The sequence below is a fragment of the Macaca fascicularis genome, chromosome 5, assembly GCF_037993035.2.
Source record: "Macaca fascicularis isolate 582-1 chromosome 5, T2T-MFA8v1.1".
In the NCBI taxonomy this organism is placed as follows: domain Eukaryota; kingdom Metazoa; phylum Chordata; class Mammalia; order Primates; family Cercopithecidae; genus Macaca; species Macaca fascicularis.
In genome coordinates this window covers 108,347,051-108,367,480 of record NC_088379.1, presented here as the reverse complement: position 1 = coordinate 108,367,480, position 20,430 = coordinate 108,347,051, and the positions used below count along the sequence as shown (strand labels likewise).

General features: G+C 37.6%; 1 protein-coding gene across 14 annotated transcripts in view; it reads left to right on the top strand.

Annotated features, from left to right (window-relative positions):
• Window positions 1-20,430, top strand: part of MANBA (mannosidase beta) — a 135,692-nt gene that overhangs the window by 74,793 nt on the left and 40,469 nt on the right. For 12 of the 14 annotated variants that reach the window (XR_012434979.1, XR_012434978.1, XR_012434977.1 and 9 more), the window contains one exon: window positions 13,907-14,058. Coding sequence is in view for 10 of the 14 variants with exons in the window: in XM_074040227.1 (XP_073896328.1) it covers window positions 13,907-14,058 (152 nt within the window). In the remaining 4 variants the exon portion in view is untranslated. Of the gene's footprint in view, window positions 1-6,998; window positions 7,075-13,906; window positions 14,059-14,489; window positions 14,790-20,430 lie in introns of those variants that run through there. The other 2 variants (XM_074040230.1, XM_074040231.1) reach the window with 2 other exon arrangements.

The window sequence follows — 20,430 nt, the reverse complement described above, 5'->3', positions numbered from 1 at the left end:
CATAGGCAACTGAACAAATAAGTAAATATATTGAAGTGGTGGAAGCCAGCCTTTTCATGAATGGAGAAAGGTGGTATCAACATAGAAAGGGGGAAAGCTACAATGGATTCGAATTGGAGCTAATAGTATGAAGTCATGATTTTCAGTATGTGTAGACAGAGAAAGAAATGTCCATGTAAATGCATGTGTATGTGTGGGTAGACACACACACACACACACACACACACTCATATTTCCTAGCTCTTTTCACATATTTCCTAATCCTTTCTCAGAGCGCCTGGGAAGAGTGGCTCTCTAGTAGCAGCGAATGGATTTAGGACCCATATCTTGATCTAGAATACCACTCTGTGCTAAAAGCAATCAGGGCTCTTTAGAGAAATGAGTGATTCTCGAGCTGGAGCCTGGAATATCTTGCTGTTCCAGGAAGTAAGGAGGTACTCAATAATAATGTGACACATTGAAAAGACACAAGGGCCTTCAATCTTCAGTCTTCAATCTACTATAATCTTCAAAAATGTCAAGGAAAGATTGAGGAACTGTTCCACATTGGAAGAGACTATGTACGAACTGGGTGCAGTGCAGTGATTTTTTTTTGTCATAATGTTATTGGGGCAACTGATGAAAACTTGAATGGGGGGGTCTCTGGGTGATGGTCATATAGGAGTTCTTTGTATTACTGTTGCAACTTTATTACAAGTTTGCAATGGTTTCAACATAGAAAAGGATACCATTATGAGAATGAAAAGCAACAGCAAAATCCTGATGGGAAGGGGCTGGTAGCGAGGGAAAGACTAAAAAGAGTTAGAAAGCAGGGAGGCAGTTGAGAGGGCAAGGTCTCTGCGAGGTAGGAAATAAGAACAGGATGGATTCGCTTTGGGATGAGGGGCTCTGTTTGAGTTGTAACAGTGGTGAAAGGTAACACATGGGAGGGAAGGATGCAACTTGAGGATGGAGGTAATTTTGAAGCTCTCTAGGACCACTTAAAGTATATTTTCTTTCTATAAGGCTTGCAAACTCTTTTGTCAGTGGAGTTTTAGGGTGAAAAAGTAAACATGAGAAAGAAAGCTAGGGAGTTTTGGTCAAATAACATTTTATTTTTTATTTATTGTGACATATAACACATACAGAAAAATACACAAGCCGTAAGTGAAAAGCTTAATGAGTTATGAGAAAATGAACACTCGTGTAACTGTCATCCTGTTCAAGAAACAGAACATTAATTACTAGCACTTCACACCTCAAACTCCCCCCTCCCTTCTGTGAGCCTCCCCAATAATGACCCCTGTTTCCTTCCCAAAGATCCACTGTCCTGACATCCATCACTGGGTTACTTTTGTCCGTTTTTGAATTTCATGTACATGGAACCATATAGCATGTATTCTTTAGTGTGTGGCTAATTTGGCTCAATATTATGTTTTTGACATTTAGATATAGTAGTGCCTCCTTATCTGTGGTTTCAGTTACCCGTAGTCAGCTGTGGTCTGAAAATAGTAAATGGAAAACTCCAGAAATAAGCAATTCGTGAGTTTTAAATTGCTCACTGTTCTGTGTAGCATGATGGAATCTCGTGCTGTCCTGCCCTGTCTTGTCCAGGACATGAATCATTGCTTTGTTGAGCTTATCCTTGCTGTATACATTATCCACCTGTTAGTCGCTTAGCAGCCTTCTCCTTTATCAGATGAAAAAATCATAGTATATATGGGGTTCAGTACTATCTGCAGTTTCAGGTACCTACTGGGGGTCTTGGAGTGTATCCCCTGTAGATAAGGGGGGACTGCTGTTTGTTGTTCTGTGTAACTGTAGTTTGTCTATTTAAGTTGTATAAGATTTTATTATACTGCACATTTTGCTGTTGCAATTTGAGTAATTGCCAGTTTTGGCTATCCCAAGTAATGCTGCTGTGAACATTACTGATATAACGCTTGGAGCACATACGCCCCCAGTGGCCTATCTGCTGGGAGTGGAATTGCATGATTATGGAAGATGCATGAGTTCAGCTTTTTCGGTTATGCTAAACTGCCATCCAAAGTGGTTATATGAGACTTGCCTAGGCTCCTCATGCTCACCAGCACTTAGTACTGTGTCAGACTGAACATTGAACACTGTTTTCTCATCATCAGCCCCTCCTTATCTCACCTCTGTTGCTCTTGTTTCCTGATGGCTTTATTGTTACCATGGGCTTGCTTATGCAAAAATAATTCTATTTTAAATATACCTCATTGAAATCCATCTTGCTTCAGTTTTATATCTTTCTTTCTTGCCTCTCCTCTTCCATTGAGCTTAGAAACGTGTTTAGGATTTCTTATTTTTTTTTAAACTGAGTGTATCACCAGCATATTTGACTCAGACAAAAGGTCCGCGGGAAGTTACAGATTTTGAATGCAGCCCATATAGCAGAAATGTATGGAATCATGAAAAGAATACAGGCACTCGAGAGAGAGGAAAGTGCTGACTACATTTCTTTGTGAACATGGCAGAATATTTTGATGACTGAGATTTTCTTATGTTGAGTGACATTGGGGAAAATGGTTTAAGCAAGAAGGGAGGTCATGTATTGAAAAAATGTCAAGCCTGTAATCCCAGCACTTTGGGAGGCCGAGACGGGCGGATCACAAGGTCAGGAGATCGAGACCATCCTGGCTAACACGGCGAAACCCCGTCTCTACTAAAAACACAAAAAATTAGCCGGGCGAGGTGGCGGCGCCTGTGGTCCCAGCTACTCGGGAGGCTGAGGCAGGAGAATGGCGGGAACCCGGGAGGCGGAGCTTGCAGTGAGCTGAGATCTGGCCACTGCACTCCAGCCTGGGCGACAGAGCGAGACTCCGTCTCAAAAAAAAAAAAAAAAAAAAAAATGTCAACAGGCAATTTAAACATTAATAAATAACAAGATAAAAAATAAATGTTGGGATATCATAAATTCTGCCAAATAAATCATTGCATGAGGGACCTTAGAATGTGAGTCTGGGAGAGTTAGCTTTATCAGTTTGGGAAACCAAATTGATTTTTTAACAAAAGAAAAAGTTTTGTGTTTTAAGTGGGAATGGGAGAGGATACTCTGTGTAAATGGAATAAAAAATCTGACCAATCAGTTTTTCCCATTTTCTTCCCAGGTTAACTCAGTGTTTTTATCCTACTAATTGATTGTACTGAATTGACTGGGTAACATGTTTTAATGAACTAATACGTATTTTTGAATGCTTATTATGACTTGCCTTTATGGAAAAACAGGAAACCAATTAGTTGATATTTCTCTTACACATAATTGATTTTATAAGAATTTCCCAGGTATTCTATGTATAAGGTATCGTTTTGCTAAAAGCAACAGAAGGCTGTTGCTGTGTACATTTGATCCTGGGATCAAGATTCTCCAATGAAATTATTGTAGGAAAATAGATGTAATAATAGGTATTCTATAATCAACTAAAACTTGTATTTCATAGTTCCCAAGCCAGAAGAGGTGAATGATTGTCCATGGCTATTACAATTACAAAAACAATTGGGAGTATTTTTCTTTTGCAGTGTTTTTTTTTTTTTTTTCAATGTCACTTCATTGTTTGTTTTTTAAATTCCTGTCTTCATCTTTGCAAATTCCACAGGGCAAAAAACCAATGTAATACAAGTGGAATTTTTTCTAAGTGCTACTTTTGGCTCTCTAAAGACCTTAAAAGTACATAGCCAAATAATATGGAATTAAGAATAATCAAGGTGTATTTTTGTATTGAGAGGGCACAGAGATTATGAAATGTGTCTCTTTCTGTATTAGGTTTCTAGGTCTATCATTACAAATTACTATAAACTGAGTATCTTAAAATTTATTTTCTCACAGTCTTGGAGGCTGGAGTCCAAAATCAAGATGTTGGCAGAGCCGTGTTCCTTCCAAAGGTTCTGGGAAAGAATTCTTCCTTGCCCCTTCCAGCTTCTCATCATTGCTGGCAATCCTTGACTTGTAGATGCATCACTCTGATCTCTGTCTCCACCATCATATAGCTTTCTCCTTGTGTGTGTCTCTTGTTTCCTTTTTTTATAACTACACCAGTCGTTGGGTTAGGGCCCAGTATGACCTCATTTTAACAAAACTAAATATATTTGCAAAGACCTTATTTCCAAATAAGGTTACATTTTTGGGTGGACATGCATTTTGGGGGGACACTGTTCAACCCAGTACACTGTCCTTTTGGCCTTTTCCTTGTCAGAAGTTTTATTAAAGATTTCCAAGATGGCTATAGGCAGTGGCTTCCTCAGGTGGGCCATAGGAGCAGTTAGCCCTAGGTGCAGACAGTAAGTGGGTGCCTTGTGTGTAGACTATCCATTGGCCTATTTTTCATTATTACTATATACTGGCAATTCTATTAATAAATAATGCCAGTGATAGAATACTTCTCCTACCCTCTCTCTCTCCCAGTCATATACTGGTCTAAGTTTTATCTGTGTGTCTGGTTACTCTTGAATGTTAATAATATACATGTATGCTTAGATTTAGCACACTTTCATTACTAGTCCTCTAATAGACTTTATATTCTACATGAAAGTTAATTTGGAGTATTTTTTTTTCTTTTTTTTTTTTTTTTGAGACAGAGTTGTCTCTTTTTGCCCACACTGGAGTACAATGGCATGATCTCGGCTCATCGCAACCTCTGCCTCCCAGGTTCAAGAGATTCTCTTGCCTCAGCCTCCTGAGTAACTGGGATTACAGGCATGCACTACCATGCCCGGCTAATTTTTGTATTTTTAGTAGAGACGAGGCTTCTCCGTGTTGGTCAGGCTGGTCTCAAACTCCCGACCTCAAGTGATCCTCCCACCTCTGCCTCCCAAAGTGCTGGGATTACAGGCGTGAGCCACCTCACCCGGCCTGGAGTACTCTTAGTTATACAGTCATTCCCAGATACATGAAGATTCAGCTTCTTGCAGTCATTTTGAAAACAAATTTATAGCAGTTTGGAATTGTTTGAGCTTGCTTTGAACACAGTTTGCGCCTCCATTCCCTGTCCTATACATGCCTGTGTTTAAAAGCATTACAGATTAGAAATAAACACCAATAGCACAGTGATTATAAAAAAGGAGAAACTCAACATAAATTACTTCAATTTGATGTGATCTCTTGGAGTTATTTTTATGCTTTAAATTTACAATTGAGAAAGCTATGGATTCTGAGGTGTAATGTGTAATATTTTGCTTGGTAAGTGCATGTTTTAGTTAATGTGTGAAATATATTCTACTAATTTTAATGGTGTCTTTAGAATTGAAATTTATTCTTTTAAATTTGTTGTTTTAAAACTAAAGAAAGAGTCAAACTAAAGCATGACATCAGTGGTATGCTTTAGTAGGGGGTGGCAGATATTGAAAAAAATACTTTGGAATTATTATTTTGTTGTTTTTAGAGGCAGGGGCTCACTCTGTCACCCAGGCTGCTCATAGCTCACTGCAGCTTTGAACTTCTGGGCCCCCGTGATCCTCCTACCTTATCCTCCTAAGTAGCTAGGACTACTACAGGCACATGCTACCATGCCTTGCCTATTTTATTTTTCTAGAGATGGGGAGCAGTTAGCTGTAGGTGCAGACAGTAAGTGGGTGTTGCAACACAGCCTGCCATGTTGCCCAGGCTGGTCTCGCACTCCTGTCCAAAAGCAATCTTCCCACCTCAGCTTCCCGAAGTGTTGAGGTTATAGGCATGAGCCACTGCCTGGCTGGAATTCTTTTTGACAGCACTCTGGACACTTTAAACAGAGATCAAATGTGTGAATTGGTCATATAGGCCTATATTGAAGGTGGCAGAGTGGAAATAAAGAAGTCATTCTTACATTTCTGGAAACAGAGATCAAATGTGTGAATTGGTCATATAGAAGGTGGTAGAATGGAAATAAAGGAGTCATTCTCATATTTCCAGAAAAACTGCTGCAGAATGCACAGAAAATAGCTTCAAGGAATGGGATTATTATTTCATAAACCTCTGCCACCGTCCAGGATAAAAGATGCTGCGTATGTGGCCAGTATTCACTGTGGAGTTCATGCAAAAATCAAAGAAATTAATCCCAAAAAATATTTCAGCCTCTTGGAAATTATTCTGTGAGCCTTGTGGAATTTGCTTTTTTGGAAACTTTTTTCCTGTGTGATTTTTTTTATTAGAACTTTGGAAAAATTGTATTCATTCTTTCTCATCTCACCTCATTGATGGGAAAAGCTGCAGAAAATCTTCCCTAGACAAGATGGAAGGTTCATTATGAAGCTGGGTCACTGTAGAAAAATTTTGAAAAGTTATCTCAACTTTGAAGTACCATGTAATCCAAAGAAAATGTGGACACATGAATCAGCTCAGATATTTCACTCTGCTGTATGCAGTTCTCTCTTTGGAATTATCTTTTTTCCAGTGTAGTTTTAGATGACATTAATCACATACAAAAATATTTGCAAATAGTCAGACTCTATCTTGAACAATGTACAGTGAAATTCCCAACTTTACAAGTCTTCTTTGAAGACTTTGAAGGTAAGTGCACAGAAATTTTGGTGAAGCCTATTTCCTGTGTAACAACAAAATATGAGGAAATCGACATTTACGTAGAAAAAAGAATCAAATTTTGAAGAAGAGTGCCAGGAGAAACAACAAAGAGTTGCTGGTTTTCCGTAGCTCAGAGAAATCCACATAGCAATGCCAAACGCCCCAATTGTTGTCCCTGAGAACTGGACACTTGTTCTACAGCAGTGAATCAAATATTATCTGTGTTCACAATCATTTTCTGTGATTTTACAGAAGAAATACTTGAGAAGTGGGATTTTTTTTTTAATACCTCAGAGGCATTTGTAAGTAGTTTGAACGAAAGTCAAAAGAACAAAGGCATGGATATGACTGCATTTTTTGGAGTTGAATGTGAAGTGGGATTTTTATGAATCTCTACCAAACTTATTATGTTTAATACTTTCTAAAATATTTGCATATCTCTGGCCTCATCTGGAAGAACATTTCTGAGTTAAAATTAACAAAAGGTATTTTTCCATCAGCTATGACAAATGAATCAAATATTGAACATGTATGTCCAAAGAAGATCAATTTTGAGAAAGTTGTTGACAGATTTTTAGAAGGTAAGGCTGAAAATAGCAAATGTTATTATTTCTTACTATAGCATACCATTATGTATGTTATTCCCTTTATGAGTTTATTAAATATATTAATATAATCAGAACTTGAATCTATTAACTTTTCCTTTTTTGTACTCTAATATTCGTTTTACCTTTTAAAAAACTGGCATGATTATGCAAAGTTCAGTGAAAGAAAGTTTTTAATGTCTACATTCTTTTCTGGACATTCTTTTCTGGAATTATCATTATTCATTTCATTTCATTACTTCTATTGAAAATAACTTTGTCATATAGAAGAGGAGGTCTTAAAAAGTGATCCTATCTGGTGTCAGATGTACTAGATACACATCTGGCTACAAGGATAGATAACTGTGCCAATGTTAATGTTAATCTGTTAACTTCTGGTTGTGCTGTCTGCAAATTGCAAGGGCACAACAAAGTTATGTCTCTTGTGTCATCCTGCAGGGACCTGGTTGACAAGAGCTATTTGTGGAGACCCAGAGCTTGTTTTCTCAATACTTTTACACGCTGGAGCACTTTCAGAACAAAGACAGAAATGCAGTGTTTGGTTGTGTCTTAAAATATATGTAAAAGGATTTTAGCAGATTTGACATTTGACAACGTTTAGAAATAAGTGGGTTTCTTTTTAAGAAGAAAATTGCCCTTTTGAAAATCTAGTGATGCTATTACAGCTTTTTAAGTATCTGATTACAAACAGCTGAGAAGCGGCCTTGGGCTTATGAATCAATGATTCATTACATATCATCTGTTTGGTCTGCCAGAGAAAGAAATTTGAGGAGTACCATGTTTATCAGTCACGTACCTCTTAAGCCCTTTAGTTCAGATATCCTTAATTCTTGTTTGAAAGAATGCATTCAACTATCCTGCACTTTTAAAGTTAATCCTTCTATTTTGAAAAGGAAATGTTTATAAAGTTAATAAAAATACAGATTTAGTGAGGAATTAATAGAAACTTCAAAAATAGATAAAAATTTAGAAGTTAAAATTTTTAATTTTCAAACTGCCCGACTTACACATTTTTTAGTTTCTTAGGTATTTATACCTTTTTCATACTGTTAGACAATAATTTGCTTTGTTGGACTGTTTAAAAAATTTTAGTCTCATATGAAGATTACATATTTACTTTGGATGCAAATATGTGTTACTCAAGGGTCTTTTCAAGAAATCTTTTAGAACCCATTATTTTCTCTGAAGTAAAATACCTGTTGTAGAAGAAGGCTTTTATGTGACTTCAAGACTGCCAGAGGATGTGGAAAATTACTGACACTTATCATAGAAGCAGGAGCCTTTCACTTGTCAAAGAAGGCCCAGAGGGAAAGGTGGCTGGTAATTACTACTTCACCTCTGAGGCACTGTCAGGTGGTTTGGGTTCGTTGTCACCCCAGTCATAACTTGTTATTGCAAGAGTTGGGGGATAGGGAGAGATGTCTTTTTATAAGAACATTTGCACAGAAAGGAAAAATGTGCTGGAAAGTATTATGTTGTATAGTTAATACAGTTTGTAGCCTTCATAGATATTAAGAAATAAATAAATTCTATTTTCTGCGGTAGTGATTGTCAAATTTTTCTGGACTCAGCACTGCATTATACTTAAAAAAGTTATTGAAAACCACAACATGCTTTTGTTTATATGGGTTATATGTACCGATATTTACCATATTAAATATTAAAACTGGGAATTAAATATTTACTTATTCATTTTAAATAACCATAATAAACTCATGGCACATATGACTATTTTTATATATGACTTATTTTATAAAAAATAAATTAACAAAAAAACTAGTGGAAATAATGACAGTTTTACGTGTTAGCAAGTCACTTTAATGTCTTGTTTAGTAGGAGACAAAGGGATTCTCATCTGTATCTGCCTTCAGTCAATTTGCAATATGTTGTTTCAGTTGAAACAGATTAAGGAAATCTGACCTCACACAGATATACTTGGAAAAGGGAAAAAATAGTCTTTTCAGATAAATTGTGGATTTTCTTTTAACAAATGATAGTTTCTTAAAGGTTAGTCCCAGTGTGAATTGCAACTAACCAATGAACTTTTTATTCTCTCTTACGTTAAAATCCATTAGTCTATCTTGCACTTTGTTTGAATTCTTTACCCATATTATATGATATTGTAATGTAAGGCATTGGTTATTGGAAAATGTTTGTTTCTTGGAAAATGTTTCTTGAGAGTTACAGATCTTCTACATGTTGAAACATTTCCTTTTATAATATCACATTTGTTAATATCACCACTGATGTCATCTAAAAAGTTTTTTTTTATTATACTTTATGTTCTAGGGTACATGTGCACAACATGCAGGTTTGTTACATATGTATACATGTGCCATGTTGGTGTGTTAAACCCATTAACTCGTCATTTACATTAGGTGTATCTCCTAATGCTATCCCTCCTCCCTCCCCCCTCCCCACAATAGGACCTGGTATGTGATGCTCCCCTTTCTGTGTCCAAGTGTTCTCATTGTTCAATTTCCACCTATGAGTGAGAACATGCAGTGTTTGGTTTTTTGTTCTTGTGATAGTTTGCTGAGAATGATGGTTTCCAGCTGCATCCATGTCCCTACAAAGGACATGAACTCATCCTTTTTTATGGCTGCATAGTATTCCATGGTGTATATGTGCCACATTTTCTTAATCCAGGCTGTCATTGATGGACATTTGGGTTGGTTCCAAGTCTTTGCTATTGTGAATAGTGCCTCAATAAACATACATGTACATGTGTCTTTATAGCAGCATGATTTACAATCTTTTGGATATATACCCAGTAATGGGATGGCTGGGTCAAATGGTATTTCTAGTTCTAGATCCTTGAGGAATTGCCACACTGTCTTCCACAATGGAAATAGTTTACAGTCCCACCAACAGTGTAAAAGTGTTCCTATTTCTCCACATCCTCTCCAGCACCTGTTGTTTCCTGACTTTTTAATGATTACCATTCTAACTGGTGTGAGATGGTATCGCATTGTGGTTTTGATTTGCATTTCTCTGATGGCTAGTGATGATGAGCATTTTTTCGCATAAATGTCTTCTTTTGAGAAGTGCCTGTTCATATCCTTTGCCCACTTTTTGATGGGATTGTTTGTTTTTTTCTTGTAAATTTGTTTGAGTTCTTTGTAGGTTCTAGATATTAGCCCTTTGTCAGATGAGTAGATTGCAAAAATGTTCTCCCATTGTGTAGGTTGCCTGTTCACTCTGATGGTAGTTTCTTTTGCTGTGCAGTAGCTGTTTAGTTTAACCTGACAAAAACAAGAAATGGGGAAAGGATTCCCTATTTAATAAATGGTGCTGAGAAAACTGGCTAGCCATAAGTAGAAAGCTGAAACTGGATCCCTTCCTTACGCCTTATACAAAAATTAATTCAAAGTGGATTAGAGACTTAAATGTTAGACCTAAAACCATAAAAACCCTAGAAGAAAACCTAGGCAATACCATTCAGGACATAGGGATGGGCAAGGACTTCATGACTAAAACACCAAAAGCAATGGCAACAAAAGCCAAAATTGACATCTAAAAAGTTTTTAAGTAAGTATCTACTACCATCAGGTAGTAGATACAAGTTTTCCCTAATCTCAATTTTTACTTGAAAGTTTGAGTTTTATCCTTAGCCACAAACACTGCCAGTTGTTTTCCTTGAAATGATAGGCTCACTTCATTCATTTCTAGAGAATGTCTGCCAAGTGTCCAAGTCTGAATAACCATCGGTTGTCTGTCAGGCCTTCTATCAAGTAAAAATGGGGTGTCATGAACAAGGCCAATTCAGCTTACATACAACTCTAATAATGGCCCAGAGGCTTTTCCTCCAGCTATCTATTGTGAATGGTGCTTTATGGGTATTGCTCATTTCATAATGCATGGTATTAAAATTATGCATACTGAGGGTTGGGATTTAATGAAATTAATGTTTACTGCTTTATCAAGGACATTCGTAAGTGAAACTGGCTTTTTTCATTTTCCTGCTAATACATGAAGGTGAAAGATGTAACGACTACTAGCAATTTGGAGCTACTGCCTTGATTCCTGCTAAGGCAGCAGCAGTGTTACCTACCACTGCTTTTGTAACATCGGTGCCAATGTTAACACAGTAATTACAGGATAACCCTGAGATTCAAAAAGTTATTTAGTAATTTGAATATTTCAGCACCTCTTGTGTATTGTTGCCAAAAATTCACAGAAAAGAAGATTTTTGATGATTTATTGTGTTGATAACATACAAATACAAGCAAACTGGCAAGTCCATCTATATCTGGAGATTCACTCATTTGTAAAGCAAAAGTATGATTATTTCAGATGAGATATCAGGCCAGTCTTCATACTGCAGTCAAATCTCTCAACTGGACGAGTTACTCTGTCATTGCAAAGTGGCAGTGCTGTTATTTCCTTTGCTGACTCTTCATCTAGTAAGCATTCTGCAATGTGAACAGTACAGCTATCTCTCAGCTAGTATGTGTACTTCTCCAGCCAGGAGTGCATAACTAACCCTGTAAGATGCTCCAGTGGGTTTTTCATGTCTGGTTTGAAAAGATGTAATAAACACGGTTTGACTTTTAATGAGCTTATCATGTATAAGTTTAAATATTCAATTCTCTTTTCTTCATACTGTGAATGATTCGTCTCAATGAGACACTACAACTTAACTGGCACCATAAATATTATTTTAAAATGTTTCATTGCATAATGCACAAAAAGATAAGTTATTAACATCCATAAAGTTGAGAGAAAGATGACTTTCATCATAATTTCACTTCTTATTCATAATTTTACCCAGTTTCTTTAGAGTAGATTCTTCCCTTCCATGAGTCAAAAGACTGTCTGATATGTCAGTTTCACTTTTTTCAGCAACCTTATAGACAGATAGTACAGTTATGGGTTGAGAAGGTAAGCCTTCTTTTTTTTTTTTTTTTTTTTTTTTTGAGATGGAGTCTTGCTCTGTAGCCCAGGCTGGAGTGCAATGGCATGATCTTGGCTCACTGCAACCTCCGCCTCCCGGGTTCAAGTGATTCTCCTGCCTTAGCCTCCCAAGTAGCTGGGATTACAGGCATGCACCACCACACCCAGCTAATTTTTGTACTTTTATTAGAGACAGGATTTCACCATGTTGGCCAGGCTAGTGAGAAGGTAAGCCTTCTGATCTCATTTTGACAATTCATCCCTAAATTAGAAAAAAGTATTATAAATAAATTTTCTTTTAGAACAAGATAAAATATTACTAAAGTGTAAAATGAGTTTCAATTAAAATTAGAATTTGTTTTTATTTGAAAACTTGAAAATATTGCTGTGAAGAGTAGTACCTACTCCTTTTGTGCTTCTGTGTAGTTTGCAAGGGAAACTTTGGGGTTCAAAGTAAGAATTTATTGAACAACAATGAGGGTACAGAGATTATAGCAGGAATAATCAAAGACAGCTATTAATAGTAAGAGTACAGTAAAAGTACTGAGAACAAACTGAGTTAATCTCTGAAAATGCACTGCTTCATACCATAAACCTCTGCCACAGAGCTACATCACAATGGAATACACAGCACACATTCCATTAGCTGTCAGAGTGATGAAGTAGGCACACATCATGTAGTCTCTGGAAAATTCCACTGACACTCAGAGACTGAGAGAGATAAAGGCAAATAGTGTTTTAGTTTTACTCTAAGTCAAGGACCCACTGAAAATCTCCAAGGAACCTCCTGGAGTCCCCAGGCCACACTTAAAGGACCATGCACTGTTCTAGATATTGGAACCCACCATCAATGGTGTTTTAAAAGTCACCTCTGAAAATCACTGTGCATTCTTGACATTTTGCAGCCCTGAAGCAGGAGTGATCATCACGTGTCAAGATCCTCCTTATCCAGGACATATTCTGTATCTTCTTGTAAAGTTAATTCTGATATCTTCTGTCATTTCATATAAATAAAGGCAGGAGTCAGGAAGCAGAATGGTGGACACTTATTACGTGAAATAATTTGACTCATTCATTCACTGATTTTTTAAATTAGAGAAATGTGTGCTTTTGGCTTAAGGCTACGCTTTATTGGTATAAAATGTTATCATATAAACTTGATCCAATTTATGGCTGGCAAGAATAAAGATTTTGATAAAAACGTCAAAGCTTCTCTATCTGGGGTCTTGCTGCCCATGCTTAACTAGGGGAAATCCTGGCTGGGCTGTCACCAGGATGGGGCCTCTGCTTCCTCTCCAGAGCACCAACAGCACACAGTGCATGCTCCTGCCCCATCTACTTCCATTAGAACACCACATACATCTCCAGTCAAGAAATCAGAGCGTGCTCAAACATTGAGTTTCATGTGTAATTAGGATTAAATTACCCATTAAACAAAGCGATTTTATGGTAATGTGTTATTAAGATTGCAAAGTTGTTAAGTTATAATATCTGATTCTAAGATGCATGTTTGGCTACCTTTTAACACACTGAAATGAGAATGTGTTTTTCAAAGACAGCATTTTTTTCTATTTTTTTGAAATAGCATGTTTTTGTTTTAATTTAGAAATGTTATCTTCAAATTGTCTTTTTTGATGTTATCACAAATGCCTATTTCATGTGGAAGACTACAGTAGCTCTTTAGTAGTTTCTATATTTCTCTTTTAAAAGAGAAATAACAGATGCTAGCAATAATTTATATGTGTATATTCCTGAAATGTACATTTCCACATTATGTGCTTCATAGTAAATAGGAAAATTTACATTAAACTACTGAATGTACGTTTTTCAAAAAGGTCTGCTTCTTTTTTAAAAAAACTACTTTGCTTATGTTTTAAATTTGATATTCATCATTTAATTCTGTTCATTGCAGGTTTATTTTAGGACAGTGGAACTTATAGAAGAGCCCATAAAAGGGTCTCCTGGTTTGAGTTTCTATTTCAAAATTAATGGATTTCCCGTATTTCTAAAAGGCTCAAACTGGATCCCAGCAGATTCATTCCAGGACCGAGTAACCTCTGAGTTGTGAGTTACTGTCTTTCTTTTCTTGTTCCTCTTTAAAAGTCCGGCAAAGCTTGAGATTTACTCATTTTTACTTTCTTTAGTCCCTGGGTAAGGAACTAACAGGTAGTATAGAATTCTAGATGATGGAAACTTTAGAATGGATAGGATTTTAAAAATCATATATTCCATTCTCCTGGGCTACAGGTGGTCTTAGAGCTAAACTATTTGAGACTGTTGAAGCCATTCAATTTTAGAAAACTATTATATGTTTACTCTGGAGAAATAAGAAAATGACTAATTAGTATTTTGAATAGTTCCTGAAAAAAATATTAAATTCAACTATTTTCATCTTTTCAAATGATACCTTAAATGTTTTTGAGCATGGTTTTGAAAGATAAGAACACATATTTACCTTTCCTCTTTTTTTTTTCTCTTCTTTTTTTTTGAGACAGAGTCTCACTTTGTTGTCCAGACTGGAGTGCAATGGCAGAATCTCAGCTCACTGCAACCTCCGCCTCCCAGGCTCAAGTGATTCTCCTGCCTCAGCCTCCCAAGTAGCTGGGATTACAGGCGCAGGCCACTACTGCCCAGCTAATTTTTGTATTTTTAGTAGAGACGAGGTTTCACTATGTGGGCCAGGCTGGTCTTGAACTCCTGAACTCAAATGATCCACCTGCCTCGGCCTCCCAAAGTGCTGAGATTATAGGTGTAAGCCACGGGGCCCACTCCAATATTTACCTTTCTATGCTAAGGTATTTGCATATTCTTTTACCTTTATCTTAACAAAAGAACTAAAAAAAATCTTGTGTGTTATGGAGGTGCGGTTGTGGGAGGGTGGGGAGGAAACTGGGAGCCAGCTGGTCAGAGGATACAATGTAGCAGATATGGTCAGAGGATACAATGTAGCAGATATACAGGTGAGCAAGCCCAGAGATCTGATGTACACTAGGAATATAGGTAAAAAAAAAAAAAAAAAAAAAAAAAAAAAAAAAAGTGCTCTTTATAGGATTCATGCTAAATGATTAGATTTTAGCTACTTTTGCCACAAAAGCAAAAAAGAGTGGCTAACTATGTAGGACAGCAGTCCCAAATATTTTTGGCACCAATAACCAGTTTCGTGGAAGACAATTTTTCCACAGATTAGGGGTAGGGGGTGGGGGGAGTGGGGAGATAGTTTTGGAATGAAACCCTTCTACCTCAGATCATCAGGAATTAGATTCTCATAAGGAGCACGCAACCTGTATCCTTCGCATGCACAGTTCACAATAGGGTTCTTGCTTCTATGAGAATCTAATGCTGCCGCTGATCTGACAGGAGGTCAGGTAGTAATGCTTGCTCACCTGCTGCTTACCTCCTGCTGTGCTGCCTGATCCATGGTCCAGTCCGTGGCCTGGGGGTTGGGACCCCTATTATAGGATGGTAAGTACGTTAGTTTGTTTCACTATAGTAACCTTTTAACTATCTATCTATCTATCTATCTATCTATCTATCTATCTATCTATCTATCTATATCCCATAACATCATGTCATATACCTTAAATATGCAAAATACAATTTATTTAAAAACAAAATATAATCTTAAAAGTTCTAGATCTAGGAAAAAAATTAAAAATGTTTTTCTGAGACTGAAGAAATAGAACTTTGGAAGAAAATAATATTTCCTAATTGGATCTGTAAATTTATATCTTTTTATTTATTTATTTATTTATTTATTTATTATTATACTTTAAGTTCTAGGGTACATGTGCACAATGTGCAGGTTTGTTACATATGTATACGTGTGCCATGTTGCTGTGCTAAACCCATTAACTCGTCATTTACATTAGGTATATCTCCTAATGCTAGCCCTCCTCCCTCCCCCCACCCCACGACAGGCCCCAGTGTGTGATGTTCCCCTTCCTGTGTCCAAGTGTTCTCATTGTTCGATTTCCAACTATGAGTGAGAACATGTAGTGTTTGGTTTTCTGATCTTGCAATACTTTGCTGAGGATGATGGTTTCCAGCTTCATCCATGTCCCTACAAAAGACATGAAGTCATTCTTTTTTATGGCTGCATAATATTCCATGGTGTATATGTGCCATATTTTCTTAATCCAGTCTGTCATTGATGGACATTTGGGTTGGTTCCAAATCTCTGCTATTGTGAATAGTGCCGCAATAAACATACGTGTGCATGTGTCTTTACAGCAGCATGATTTATAATCCTCTGGGTATATACCCAGTAATGGGATGACTGGGTCAAATGGCATTTCTAGTTCTAGATCCTTGGGGAATTGCCACAGTGTCTTCCACAATAGTTGAACTAGTTTACAGTCCCACCAACGGTGTAAAAGTGTTCCTATTTCTCCACATCCTCTCCAGCACCTGTTGTTTCCTGACTTTTTAATGATTGCCATTCTAACTGGTGTGAGATGGTATCTCATCGCGGTTTTGATTTGCATTTCTCTGATGACCAGTAATGATGAGCATTTTTTCATGTGTCTGTTGGCTGCATAAATGTCTTCTTTTGAGAAGTGCCTGTTAATATCCTCTGCCCACTTTTTTTTTTTTTTTTTTTTTTGAGATGGAGTCTTGCCGTGTCGCCCAGGCTGGAGTGCAGTGGCTGGATCCCAGCTCACTGCAAGCTCCGCCTCCCGGGCCTTCACGCCACTCTCCTGCCTCAGCCTCCCGAGCAGCCGGGACTACAGGCGCCCGCCACCTCGCCCGGCTAGTTTTTCGTACTTTCTAGCAGAGACGGGGTTTCACCGTGTTAGCCAGGATGGTCTCGAACTCCCGACCTCGTGATCCGCCTGTCTCGGCCTCCCAAAGTGCCGGGACCACAGGCTTGAGCCACCGCGCCCGGCCCCTCTGCCCAGGGGTTGTTTTTTTCTTGTAAATTTGCTTGAGTTCTTTGTAGGTTCTGGATATTAGCCCTCTGTCAGATGAGTAGATTGCAAAAACGTTCTCCCATTCTGTAGGTTGCCTGTTCACTCTGATGGTAGTTTCTTTTGCTGTGCAGAAGCTCTTTAGTTTAATTAGATCCCATTTGTCAATTTTGGCTTTTGTTGTCATTGCTTTTGGTGTTTTAGACATGAAGTCCTTGCCCATGCCTGTGTCCAGAATGGTATTGCTTAGGTTTTCTTCTAGGGTTTTTATGATTTTAGGTCTAACATTTAAGTCTTTAATCCATCTTGAATTAATTTTCGTGTAAGGTGTAAGGAAGGGATCCAGTTTCAGCTTTCTACATATGGCTAGCCAGTTTTCCCAGCACTATTTATTAAATAGGGAATCTTTTCCCCATTTCTTGTTTTTGTCAGGTTTGTCAAAGATCAGATGACTGTAGATGTGTGGTATTATTTCTGAGGGCTCTGTTCTTTTCCATTGGTCTATATCTCTGTTTTGGTACCAGTACCATGCTGTTTTGGTTACTGTAGCCTTGTAGTATAGTTTGAAGTCAGGTAGCATGATGCCTCCAGTTTTGTTCTTTTTGCTTAGGATTGTCTTCGCAATGCCAGCTCTTTTTTGGTTCCATATGAACTTTAGAGTAGGTTTTTCCAATTCTGTGAAGAAAGTCATTGGTAGCTTAATGGGGATGGCATTGAGTCTATAAATTACCTTGGGCAGTATGAACATTTTCACGACATTGATTCTTCCTATCCATGAGCATGGAATGTTCTTCCATTTGTTTGTGTCCTCTTTTATTTTGTTGAGCAGTGGTTTGTAGTTTTCCTTGAAGAGGTCCTTCACATCCCTTGTAAGTTGGATTCCTAGGTATTTTATTCTCTTTGAAGCAATTTTGAATGGGAGTTCACTCATGATTTGGCTCTCTGTCTGTTATTTGCATATAAGAGTGCTTGTGATTTTTGCACATTGATTTTGTATCCTGAGACTTTGCTGAAGTTGCTTATCAGCTTAAGGAGATTTTGGGCTGAGACAATGGGGTTTTCTAAATATACAATCATGTCATCTGCAAACAAGGACAATATGACTTCCTCTTTTCCTAATTGAATACCCTTGATTTCTTTCTCCTGCCTGATTGCCCTAGCCAGAACTTCCAACACTATGTTGAATAGGAGTGGTGAGAGAGGGCTTCCCTGTCTTGTGCCAGTTTTCAAAGGGAATGCTTCCAGTTTTTGCCCATTCAGTATGATATTGGCTGTGGGTTTGTCATAAATAGCTCTTATTATTTTGAAATACGTTCCATCAATACCGAATTTATTGAGAGTTTTTAGCATGAAGGGCTGTTGAATTTTGTCATAGGCCTTTTCTGCATCTATTGAGATAATCATGTGGTTTTTGTCTTTGGTTCTGTTTATATGCTGGATTACGTTTATTGATTTGCGTATGTTGAACCAGCCTTGCATCTCAGGGATGAAGCCTATTTGATCATGCTGGATAAGCATTTTGATGTGCTGCTGAGTTCAGTTTGCCAGTATTTTATTGAGGATTTTTGCATCAATGTTCATCAGGGATATTGGTCTAAAATTCTCTTTTTTTTTTGTATCTCTGCCAGGCTTTGGTATCAGGATGATGTCGGCCTTGTAAAATGAGTTAGGGAGGATTCCCTCTTTTTCTATTGATTGGAATAGTTTCAGAAGGAATGGTACCAGCTCCTCCTTGTACCTCTGGTAGAATTCGGCTGTGAGTCCGTCTGGTCCTGGACTTTTTTTGGTTGGTAGGCTATTAATTATTGCCTCAATTTCAGAGCCTGTTATTGATCTATTCAGGGATTCAACTTCTCTCTGGTTTAGTCTTGGGAGAGTGTATGTGTCCAGTAATTTATCCATTTCTTCTAGGTTTTCTAGTTTATTTGCGTAGAGGTGTTTACAGTATTCTCTGATGGTAGTTTGTATTTCTATGGGGTCGGTGGTGATATCCCCTTTATCATTTTTTATTGTGTCTATTTGATTCTTCTCTCTTTTCTTTATTAGTCTTGCTAGTGGTCTATGAATTTTGTTGATCTTTTCAAAAAACCAACTCCTGGATTCATTGATTTTTTGGAGGTTTTTTTGTGTCTCTATCTCCTTCAGTTCTGCTCTGATCTTGGTTATTTCTTGCCTTCTGCTAGCTTTTGAATGTGTTTGCTCTTGCTTCTCTAGTTCTTTTAATTGTGATGTTAGGGTGTCAATTTTTGATCTTTCCTGCTTTCTCTTGTGGGCATTTAGTGCTATAAATTTCCCTCTACACACTGCTTTAAATGTGTCCCAGAGATTCTGGTATGTTGTCTCTTTGTTCTCATTGGTTTTAAAGAACATCTTTATTTCTGCCTTCATTTCATTATGTACCCAGTAGTCATTCAGGAGCAGGTTGTTCAGCTTCCATGTAGTTGAGTGATTTTGATTGAGTTTCTTAATCCTGAGTTCTAGTTTGATTGCACTGTGGTCTGAGAGACAGTTTGTTATAATTTCTGTTCTTGTACATTTGCTGAGGAGTGCTTTACTTCCAACTATGTGGTCGAGTTTGGAATAAGTGCGATGTGGTGCTGAGAAGAATGTACATTCTCTTGATTTGGGGTGAAGAGTTCTGCAGATGTCTATTAGGTCTGCTTGGTGCAGAGATGAGTTCAATTCCTGGATATCCTTGTGAACTTTCTGTCTTGTTGATCTGTCTAATGTTGACAATGGAGTGTTAAAGTCTCTCATTATTAATGTGTGGGAATCTAAGTCTCTTTGTAAGTCTCTAAGGACTTGCTTTTTGAATCTGGGTGCTCCTGTATTGGGTGCATATATATTTAGGATAGTTAGCTCTTCTTGTTGAATTGATCCCTTTACCATTATGTAATGGCCTTCTTTGTCTCTTTTGGTATTTGTTGGTTAAAAGTCTGTTTTATCAGGGACTAGGATTGCAACCTGTGCTCTTTTTTGTTTTCCATTTGCTTGGTAGATCTTCCTCCATCCATTTATTTTGAGCCTATGTGTGTCTCTGCACATAAGATGAGTCTCCTGGATACAGCTCTGTGATGGGTCTTGACTCTATCCAGTTTACCCGTCTGTGTCTTTTAATTGGAGCATTTAGCCCATTTACATTTAAGGTTAGTATTGTTATGTGTGAATTTGATCCTGTCATTATGATGTTAGCTGGTTATTTTGCTTGTTAGTTTATGCAGTTTCTTCCTAGCATCGATGGTCTTTACATTTTGGCATGTTTTTGTAGTGGCTGGTACCAGTTGTTCCTTTCCATGTTTAGTGCTTCCTTCAGGAGCTCTTGTTGGGCAGCCCTAGTGGTGACAATATCTCTCAGTATTTGCTTGTCTATAAAAGATTTTATTTCTCCTTCACTTGTGAAGCTTAGTTTGGCTGGATATGAAATTCTGGGTTGAAAGTTCTTTTCTTTAAGAATGTTGAATATTGGCCCCCACTCTCTTCTGGCTTGTAGAGTTTCTGCTGATAGATCTGCCGTTAGTCTGATGGGCTT